Here is an 11528-nt window from a genome sequence, read left to right on the forward strand (position 1 = left end):
ACAATTAAATGATGGAACTAATATTTGACTCCAAAGTTCTTAAATATCATGTAATGGAATACAGTATTGTTTTTAAGTGACCTGTTTAGTGTTACATCACGTATCAGGATTAACACCTGATGTTTAGACTGTAAATTCAATGTTCATTTCATTAATTCTGTCTGTTTAAGGGAAAGTGTTGATTTGAAAACAGTGTAAATGCAATAACCAATTTTATTCTATTATGTCTTATCAACATGAACTTAAAATCTGTTTTTATAACTTATACATTTCAAGTATATTAAGTTAATAATTTTGTTTATCCTCTTAAAACCTTGGGTGATGAAAAGGTTCTGGAATTAGATAGTGTTGATGGTTCACAACCTTGTGAATATACTAAAAACCACTGACTTGTATGCTTTAAGAAAAATCATTCCTTGCTTTAAGATTACAGAAAAAAGTTTAAATTGTTATTTTAAAATATTAAAGATCACAGAAAGACCCAAAAGTGATATATACAACAAATTTATAATGTAGGTTTGTATTACACCAAATAAAGTAATAGGCTTACTGTTTATCACCTCTTCCTTTACCATGAATGATACCATGAATGACTGAACCAAAACTGTTATTTTGACAGGTTGTATAACCATTGATTAGTTTACAAATGTAGAATACATGTTCTCTCTCTCTCTTTTTTTTTTTTTTTTCCTTGAGGCTTCTAATTCTGTATCTTTGCTTTTAAGCAACGAATGTTATCTCGACAAGAAGAACTTAAAGAAAGAGCAAGAGTTCTACTGGAGCAAGCAAGAAGAGATGCAGCTGTAAAGGCAGGGAGTAAGCAGAATACCAGTGCGGCCACAGCACTCTGCAGCAGGCAGCTAAGTGATGTGAGGATCATTGGGTTTAAAAACCATAAGTTGTTCATTTTAATCATGGGGGTGAGGGTACTAATTAATTTACATTTTTGCTAAATTACTTTTCCACATACTTTGTATATTGTGGATATTTGTTACATTACTGAACTTACAAAGTCGTATTTGGAGGAGCATGTTGTGGTTATTTCTATACAGCAGTGTTAGGTATGAGGAAGGTTAAGATCTGGAGTATAATTTCTGCACATACATGAATAATCTATTTTTTGTTAATTTACATTTTGTAATTTAATTGTACTTTGTTTAAGATTATATTTGTGTCCACAGAGTTAATTTTGTTGAAAATATTAGAATATAATGATACCTATTATTTATTGAATACCTACCAAATATCCCAGGTACTATAATGGATGTTTTACATAGTTTTAATTTTACTTAACCCCATGAAGATGATTTTCAAGCTACTTGCCAGATAAGAAAACTAAGGCTAATAGTTGAGGTAATCTGAACAAGATTGCAAAGTCAGTAAATGATGAATCCAGGATTTGAACCTCAGCCTCATCAGACTTCAGAATCATGTTCTTTTCTCATATACTGCCATCCCTGTTAAACCACATTTTTATACATATTTTTGTGTAGTGCTTCACAGATAATAATGAACATATAGTAGTAGAAGCCCTTAGATTTAGGGGTCCATAAACCTCTTCATGAATCTGAAAACTATGACAACCCTGCCCTACCAGCAAACTCACAATACATAAAACTGCATGATCTTTTTTTAATTAAGACTTTTTTTAGAAAAATTTTCACAGCAGAATTGAGGGGAAGGTACAGATTTCCCATATATCCCTTATACCCACGTATGTATAGCCTCCCCATTAACAACATCCTCCACCACAACAACACATTGTTTACGACTGATGAACCTATGTTAACACATTATAATCACCCAAAGTCCGTAGTTTACATTATGGTCATGATTGGTGTACATTTTATGAGTTTGGAAAAATGTATAATGACATGTATCCATCATTATAGCATCATACAGAATACTTTCATTACTCAGAAAATCCTGTGTTCCACGTATTCAGCCCTCTCCCAATCCCCAACTCCTGGCAAACTGATAATTTTACTATTTCCAGGATTTTGCCTTTTGCAGAATGTTTTAGTTTGTAACCACATGGTATGTAGCCTTTTCTTGGCTTCTTTCATTTGTGTATTGAGTATTTGAGGTTCCTCCATGTCTTTTCATGACTTGATAGCTCATTTCTTTTTAGCGCTGAATAATATATTTCATTGTCTGGATGTACCATGGTTTATCCATTCACCTACTGAAGAACATCTTGATTGCTTCCAAGTTTTGACAATTATGAATAAAGGTGTTATAATCATTCACATGCAGGTTTTGTGCCGACATAAGTTTTCAACAACTTGGGGTACACACCAAGTAGCACAATTGCTGGATTGTATGGTAAGAGTATGTTTACTTTTGTAAGAAATTGCCAAACTGTCTTCCAAAGTGACCATACCATTTTACATTCCCACCAGCAATGAATGAGAGTTCTGCTCCACATCCTTGTCAGCATTTGATGTTGTCAGTGTTCCAAATTTTGGCCATTCTAATAGATGTATAGTTGTATCTCACTGTTTTTATTTCCCTGCTGACATGTGATGTGGAGCATCTTTTGATATGCTTATTGGCCATCTGTACATTATCTTTGGAAGAGGTGTCTCTTAAGGTCATTGGCCCATTTTAAAATCAGGTTGTTTATTTTCTTACTGTTGAGTTCTAACAGTTCATTGTATATTTTGGATAACAGTTGCTGTTGTTTTTTATCAGATGTGTCTTTTGCATATATTTTCTCCCTGTCTGCGGCTTGTCTTCTTATTCTTTCCACATTGTCTTTTGCAGAGAAGAAGTGTTTTTAATTTTAATGAAATCCAGCTTTTATCTTTCATGGATCATGCCTTTGGTGTTATACCTAAAAAGAAATCACCATACCCAAAATTACTTAGGTTTTCTCCTGTATTATCTTCCAGGAGTTTTATAGGTTTGTGTTTTACATTTAGGTCCACAATCCATTTTGATATAGTTTTGTGATGGGTGTAAGATCTGTGTCTAGATTTACATTTTTGCATGTGGATGTCTAGTTGTTTCAGCAGCAGTTGTTGAAAACTGTCTTTGCTCTATTGTGTTGCTTTTGCTCCTTTGTCAAAAGTCAGTTGACTATATTTGTGGGGTTTGTATCTGCGCTTTCTATTCTGTTCCACTGATCTATTTGTCTTTTCTCTTGCCAACGCCAAACTGTCTTGATTACTGTAGCTTTATAGTAAGTTTTGAAGTCAGGTAGTGTCAGTCCTCCAACATTGTTCTTCTCATTCAGTATTGTCTTTACTCTTCTTGGTCTTTTGCCTCTCCATATAAACTTTAGAATCAATTTGCCAATAGCCACAAAATAACTTGGGGTTTTCATTGAGATTGCATCAAATATATAGATCAAGTTGGAAAGAATGAACATCTTTACAATATTGAGTCTTTCTACCCATCATATGGAATCTATCTCCATTAGTTTAGTTCTAGTTTGATTTCATTACCAGAGTTTTATAGTATTACTCATATAGATCTTGTACATAATTTGTTAGGTTTATACCTAAGCATTTAATTTTGGGGGCTGCTAATGTAAATGATACTGTGTTTTTAATTTCAAATTCCACTTGTTCATTGCTGGCATGTGGGAAGGCAATTGTCTTGTATAATAACCTTGTGTCCTACAACCTTGCTATAATTGCTTATTAGTCCCAAGAGAGTTTATCTTATTATTCTTTTTTATTTCTGCATAGACGATCATGTCATCTATGAGCAAATATAGTTTTTTTCTTTCCGTACATACTTTTTAAAATACTTTTCAGATACCAGCTTAATAACCTCTGACCTTGAGCATTGTTTTTCAGACTTCAAGACTTTATTGCACAATAACATGATATAAAATCAGTTTAGTGAGCCACATAATTATTTTATTTTTAATATAAAGGAATAGAATAGAAAATATCAGAATTCATCACACATAGTAAGTATAGTATTTTTGTGTGAAATGTTTTAGTTTTGTGCATATGTGTGCTTAGTATGTCTTGATATAAAATATATTTTTAACTGTGGGTTATGATAAAAATGTTTGAGAAACACTCATCTAGAGAGCAATTTTTAAGGAAAAAATTTTGTAGCCTTTATGCCAACTTTTTCAGTGCTGCCTGTTCCATCTGTTACATCAACAATTTGTTAATTTAGACATTTGCCAGATATTAATTGAGTGTCTGAACTGAGTATATTCAGAGTGACAGAAAAGACTTCCCTCATGGAGTTTATATTCTGGTAAGAGACAGATAGTAAGTAAATAACTACAGAGTTTGAAAACTGCATGATCTACTAAAGGATAATTTGAGTAGGTGAGGTTTGAGTGATTTGAGAAGGGGACTTTTAAACTAAGATTTGATGGGTGAGAAGGATCATCCAACCAAGTGAAGAGCCACAGAAAGAATATTCTTTCTAAAAAGAAAGTTACTTTGTTTGTTGATACTATATTTATTTGTGATAAACTTTGTTTCATAATATTTTAGGCTCTAAAAATATGGAAAACTTATAGCTTTATGTCTTTCAACTGTTGATTTAAAATTCAGAATACCTGAGATTGAAATGATCTGTCCGCCGAGTAGATTTTTAAAAATTACTTTGCCTATGTGCAAAATTTACATGTACTAATAATTATCATCTAATGTTTATTGAGCACTGACTATGTGTCAGCTAGGGTTTGTTCAAATGCTCTCACATGGGTTTTCTCATTCAATCTTTACAACAATTATGTAAGTTAAGCATTATTTTCCCTGTTTTACAGTTGTGAAAACTGACACACAAATTAATGAATTGCACATAGTCACACAGCTAATAAGAGACCCAAGAATTAAACCTGTACACTTGACTTCAGAGATTATATTTTAAAAGCGTTGTGGTATATTTCAGGCATACTTGTAAAGTAGGACTAGATACTGTTTTATCATTATAGAGATAAAGAAAATGAGTTAGTAAAGGGTGTTTAAGTTTACCTGAGGTTGCAGACAGTGGCAAATTAGGTTTAGAATTCAAGTATCCTGACTTTTAAAGGTACTTATTCTTTGATTCAGTTTATTTACTACTTCAAACTTTCAAAAATATTTTATCGGTCATCTATTCTGTTTAAGACACTAATAATTTTACTTAGAGTTTTTATTTACCAAGTAAAACTTAGACTTTTAGCTAAATTATATTATTGCAAATTCAACACCAGAAGTTCATTGCTAAAACATCTCTTATTCTATATCTGTGACAATATATATCTTGGATTTTAAGAAACATGATGCTGGTGATGCTTTATTGAGTTAAATATTCTTACACTGCTCGTAACATGTAACTTGCTACATCTTTCTGGAAAACATCTAGATTTAATCAAGAAATGCTCATTTTCTTTTTAAGATCAGTATGCAGACTTTCATCATAATGTTATTTGTAATAGCAAAAATTACAAAATAGCAGTTACTCAAAATATAGGAATAATGAAATAAATTATAACAAATATATATACTTGTTATATAGCCATTAAAATGATCTATGCAGTGTTTTGAAAGAATATTGAAAGGACATAGGAAAATGCTTACAATGTTATTTTGTACAGAGCAAAAGATATAAAACAGTATCTGGCATATGAACTCCATTTTGAAATAATAGAGACTGTGTTTTCATATATGCACTGAAAAGGACAGGAAGGAAAAAAATCATAAAAATATTAACAATATTTATTCCAAAGAGATAGTGTTACAAGTGGCTTATTTTTTTAAACAAATGTGTTTATTTCTGATGCACTATGTCTGGGCTGTTTTTTAGCTAGGACTTCTACTGGACTGTCAGCTGGAACACCTACATGTGGCCTTTCCATATGGTCTTTCCACTTGGGCTAGTCTGGGCTTCCTCATAGCATGGTGGCTGGGTTTAGACTAAAGAGCAAGTGTCCCAAGAGAGTAAGGTGAATGTGCATAGTTTTGTTATGATCTAGCTTTAAATGTCATGTAGCATCACTTTTGTCCTACTGTTGGCCCAAGCAGATACAAAGCTCCACCTGGGCTTGAGGAGCAGAAACATGAACTGCACCACTCAGTGAGAGGAGCATCAAAATCATATTGTAAGAAGAGCAGGTGGCATGGGAGATATTGCTGCAGCCTCTTCTCAGTTACAGTTTAAGCTCAATTTAAAAGTTCTTTCTTGCACGTTCTACTGTTGCTTATTGTTTAGTTAGGTCAAAAACGACATAGATGTTCATTGCTGGTATATGGTAATGTAGTTGTCTTGTATAATAAAACAGTTGCATCATTTTCATGAAATAATACATTCTGGGACTGTTGCTCTAGTTTTGACACTTGATACTCTGTGGCTTATAGCTAATATTGAAATGATTTAAGGAATAATTTAAGGAGAATTTAAAATGTCAGATAAGTCTAGTTTCGCAAATACAGAAGAAATTAGACCTTACCATTGCTTTTCAGATTTTTAGTTTAGTATGTAACTTGATATTAGGTTGATGTCTTTTTCAAGAACATAGTAGTTTTCTTAATTTGATCATTTTCTTTATCATTTCTAGGCAGCTCTCTCATACATATAGGTTGGAATTATTTAGCAGTACTGTCCATATTTTAGAAAAATAGTATGGCCAACTTGGCTGACAAAAGAAAAAGGGGATCTCTGGAACAATTGAATGTGAGTTACATGATACTAAAACTAGAAATTACTTAATCTCTTTAAATCTGTTTTTCCATTTGTAAAATGGAGGCAAAAATTTTTTTCTTCCTGTGTGACATTCAAATTAGTAGGTGTCCACAGCGAAGAAGGTAAGGGAACCATGACTAATGCCATCCCCACTTCAGTGTCAGCATCCCTTTCACTCTGGAGAGATCAAAAGACTTCTGGTAAATAAAAAGCAGGTCTAACTAAAAAAAACTAAAAAAACCTGATTGCTACTATTTTCATTTGCTTATGTTCTTTAATCTGTGCCTTATTTTATCATGCTTTTATTTGTAAATTGCCTTGCCCTTCATAAGGTGTGCTGTGGTACTCAGAGTCGAGTTCCTGATGGAGAGAGATATACCTGCTGCCACCCACTGCTTTTTGTGTTCTTAGTGTAGCTGAGAATTCCAATGAGCTTAAAAAAAAAAGTTGGTACCCAGGAGTCACCTCAAGCTTTGAATAAATGAGACACTGACCTTATATCTTCAAGAGTTTACTGAAGAGCTTACTATTATTTACTTTTAAAAGACCACTGATTTAGGACCTGATAAATACCAGTAAGAATGAGTAAAGCTATTTTACTCATTGATACCCATATAGTACATGTGACAGTATCCTTGTACTCTAAGTATAGGTTACTTTTTTTGAGACTTTTGTATCTGGTTCTGGACTGAGAAAGAGTGAGAACTTCCAGAGAATTTGGAGAAGTGTTAAAGAATTGGAAGGGAAAAAAAATCTACTTATAAGGAAAGATGGGCTTATACAATATAAAGAAAACTGGAAAATAGTTTAAATAGTAATTGGAGTATCTGAAAGTGCAAACTCTTTTTTGCCAGCTCCTGCCAAGAGAATAAACTTTCCAACTATTCAACAATGCCTCATATAAGGTTATTGCAAATCCTATCCCCCCTTCTAACTTCATCTCTCATCCCTCTTTTTTTTCGTTCTATGGCCCCACCCTACTGAGTTACTTACAGAGAGAATGTGGTCTACTCTTTGTTCCCATGCCAGTATTTGCAGTTCCTCCCTGAAATGCCCTTCTCTTGTTAGTTTCCACTGGAACATCACTTCCTTTCTGAGCACTGTGTCATGGCTCCTAGCAGTAAAGTTAATTCTCCTTCCTGTATCTTTTTCTAATATGTTGTACATATCTCTACTGTCACATTTATCCCATATAGTAATCTAATTACACACCTCTTTCTCCCAGTCAACTACAAGCTGAATACTAAGAAGAATCCTCAGCACCAAGTATTAAGTAAATATTTGTTCAATGAATAAGTGGAGGGAACAGTGACAGGCCATTTTTCATATCTTCTGAGTGTCAACTTAAAAAAATGAGCTTAAACATGAAAATTTTGGGTTGCTATAAGGAGTTCCCTGGTAGTAAAGGTTTGTAAACAAGAAGAAATTGTCTCTCTGAGGGTCTTTATGATTTTTTTTTTAATCCTCACCTAAGGACATGCTTAGAGAGAGGAAGGGTTGGGTGGCGTGGGGAGGGGTGGGGAAGAAACATCAGTGTGTGAGAGAAACATTGATTGGTTTTGCCTTCTGTACATGCCCCAACCAGGGATCGAACCCACAACCCAAATATGTGCCCTGACCAGGAATTGAACCAGCAACCTTTCAGTACATAGGACATTGCCAGCTGAGCCACTCTGGCCAGGCTCTGAAGGTCTTTAAAACAGAGTTAATTATCACTAGGTTGAGGAAGTTATTGTCCATCTCCTTTCTTGAGTCAGTTATAGATATGGCATTTGGCACTTTGGGATTTAAGGCTCCCTGTGTCATCCTAGTCTTCCTATTCTTGAATCCTACATTATGATACCTTTCTTTGTTGTTAGAATATGTGCACACCAAATCCTTAGACACACCTGCTTTTCCAGTATTCTGGGACCTCAGCTCCCAACTCTGCCTTGAATCACACCACTCTACCAAACATTCCCTCATATAAATTAGACTAGCTTTAGGCTGGAAGGCTGAGAAAAGAGTTTCTAAGGCTCTGAAAACAACTCTTGGTAATTTTAGTTGGTGGATACTTATGTACAGACTCTACTTAAATTATTTTCAGGAAAGTTTTGAACTGTAATTTCTCTTAAAAGGCAATTTACAAATACAGATACTATAAACCTTGTTAATTTCTTAATTTTTGTCAAGACTGTCATTGCATGTTTTAATGAGAACTTGCTATAAGTATTATACTGCATTTAGATCTTTTTTAGGGAAAGTAGTTTACATGATTCATTTGTATCTCTATGCTTTTAGGTATTCATTTAACCTGTTTCACGTGTTTCCTGAAATTATTTTTTTGTAGGGGACATTTCATTGCTCTGAATTTATATTTCTTTGTTTCTTATTTCTATTGTTCTGTGATTTTCATGTTATATTTTACTAATATAAATTTTACTAATGTTATATTTTACTAATGTAAATTTTAGATTATTCATTGTTTTCTATATGTACTTAAAATAATTTTTTTCAAAGTACTACTCAGGAGTTTGGCAGGTTCAACAGTGTAGCCATTATATAATCCAAAGGAGCCTCCTTAATTATATAATATACAGAAACTCTGAGAAAAATGTAATAGCTTTTTTTTATTTTTTCAAGGAAGTATTTTCTTTTTACTGTTTTTCTTCATCACTCAATTCCCCTAAACACTTTTTTCCCAAGAAATGCACAAGTAGAATTTAACAGGCTAGCCTATTTCAGACTCTTTTGCTTATTATACTTTGCTTTAGAATATAATTGCTTTTTAAAATACATGTAATAAATCCACCATTACATTTAATAATGCTTGTATAATTACATAGATAACTGAAAGAAATATTTGTATTTGAAATGCAAAGTTTAGGATCAATACACTCTAAGAATAAGGGATGACAAATCCAAATAAGCCCTTGGATTTGTTAGTATATTTGTGAAGCACTTTGAACCTATCAGAATAATGGCATTTAAGTTTAATTATTATTTTGAAGTTTTTAAGAAAGAATAAAATCTATTTTATAAATAAAAAGTCTAAAAAGAAAATTGGGATGATTTTTTCAATCTGATTAGTCTCATCGTTTAACAGTCAGTGAATTTATAAGTGTTTGTGTTTAGTTTTTTCAGCTGTAAATTATGTAGCATAACAATATTTGCAGATAGTTTTTAGACACCTGGAAGCTTTTTTAAAGAGAAAGATTAGAAATTAATTACAACATTGTTATATAACATGAAGTTTTTTTGCCTAATATTTAATCTACAAGCATAGTGATTGACCAGTTACAATCAACTGGCATAGGAGCCCATACTTACTTAGCAGGATCACACTGAAAGTTAGCAGCAAGTCAGTATGTCTTCAGAGACTTTTAGGAATCTTTGAATCCTCTGAAGAAAACTGTCTATATAGGAATTTCATTTTGGTCAGACCTTAAGTTAACTGCAAAGACCAGTAATCAAAAAAGATACAGTGACTTTTTTCACTGGTCTTTGGTAATGAATCCCAATGGCTTATTTGGTAAGAACCAAGAAAATGCAAGCTGCTCTTTTTTGCAAATTAAATCTTTAAGAGGTATTTTGTTGCTAGAAAGGAGTGGGACATCAACCTTGTACTTTTGATGTTAATTGGAAAATATTGATTTAAATGGGACTACTCTGTCATGCTGATAATTGTAGCAGGTTTAGATAAGATCACTAGGTCTTTTCCAGATAATAAAAGAAGCAGTTACTATCCAATTGGTAAAAAACACTAAACATCATTTTGGTAACCCGATAGATAGAAACTTTTCCCATAATTTTCATAAATATATGTGTTCTACATATGTATCATCATAAAAATGTATATGATGTAAGATTATATGTTTATGAATAATTGCTGTGTTATATTTAAATGACTAGCATTTAGGAATCAAGCTTTAAAATCGAGGTCAAGCTAAATTTTTATTTTTCCTAATTATACATATTTTCAATTCTATTACTAGAAAAAAGAAGGTTACAGCATCAATTATTATAAAAAGAAATCTAAAAATCTTTAATAGCATGTAGAGTGAGATTTTTGCCTTATTTAGGGATTTTTATTCTCTATATGAGCTGGAATATGTATATACAGGGCACTGACATATTCCTTATTTCTTACTCCAGTACAATTGATAGAAGATGTACCATAATCCGTTTCAGACTAGTAAGACACTTTAAATGTATAGCTAATCTTTTTTATAGTTGCATTTTATAGGAGAAGAATGCCAGTGTATTTCTGTGCTCGGCATAAATGCCTCTGTACAGGCAGTGGTTTTATTCATTATGATTTAAATAGTAGTTTATCTATGATGTCTAAATTTAAGTTGATTTGAAGTCTGCTATCCTAACAATGGCTACTAGACTTCTTAGAAAACATATTGTTAGCTTGCTAACATATCTTCAAAGTCACACAAAATACCAGCATTGTTAGGGGGGAAAAACTCAAGCATCTTTTCTATTATGTGGCCACAAACCCCTAGCCTCAAAAGTCTTATTTATTTGAGATTGCCATGAATGCATGAAGCTAGGGCTAGGTGTCTTAGCATCAGGAACACTTCTTTTATGTGACTATTCATGGCCATAGACATTTTCCATATGGCTGTTCAGTGCAGTGTTGAACATCCCAGGATAATATCACCATTACTAAGAGCTGTATTTTATATGCCTATTCTGTTATTGCTCAGCATGCACAAGGGTAGAGTTTAAATCTTTATTCATTTCATTTTTTAATGTTGCTTTTGTTCTCCTTATCGTGTTCGGGCTTTCCCAAGGATATATGCCTTGAACAAAAAGTCACATGTGCATTACTAATTGTGTGCTATTGTATTTACAGTTCCTAGTGGTGGCACTGTGAAGCTACTAATTCCTTTGCTTCA

At 32.9% G+C, this 11528-nt stretch overlaps 1 protein-coding gene across 8 annotated transcripts in view; it reads left to right on the forward strand.

Annotated features, from left to right (window-relative positions):
- Nucleotides 1-11528, forward strand: part of EHBP1 (EH domain binding protein 1) — a 279331-nt gene that overhangs the window by 194603 nt on the left and 73200 nt on the right. For all 8 annotated transcript variants that reach the window (XM_081157052.1, XM_081157055.1, XM_081157057.1 and 5 more), the window contains one exon: nt 726-869. In XM_081157052.1, coding sequence (XP_081013178.1) covers nt 726-869 — 144 coding nt within the window. The remainder of the gene's footprint in view (nt 1-725; nt 870-11528) is intronic.

This window comes from Miniopterus schreibersii (assembly GCF_964146895.1).
Source record: "Miniopterus schreibersii genome assembly, chromosome: 13".
Taxonomy (NCBI): domain Eukaryota; kingdom Metazoa; phylum Chordata; class Mammalia; order Chiroptera; family Miniopteridae; genus Miniopterus; species Miniopterus schreibersii.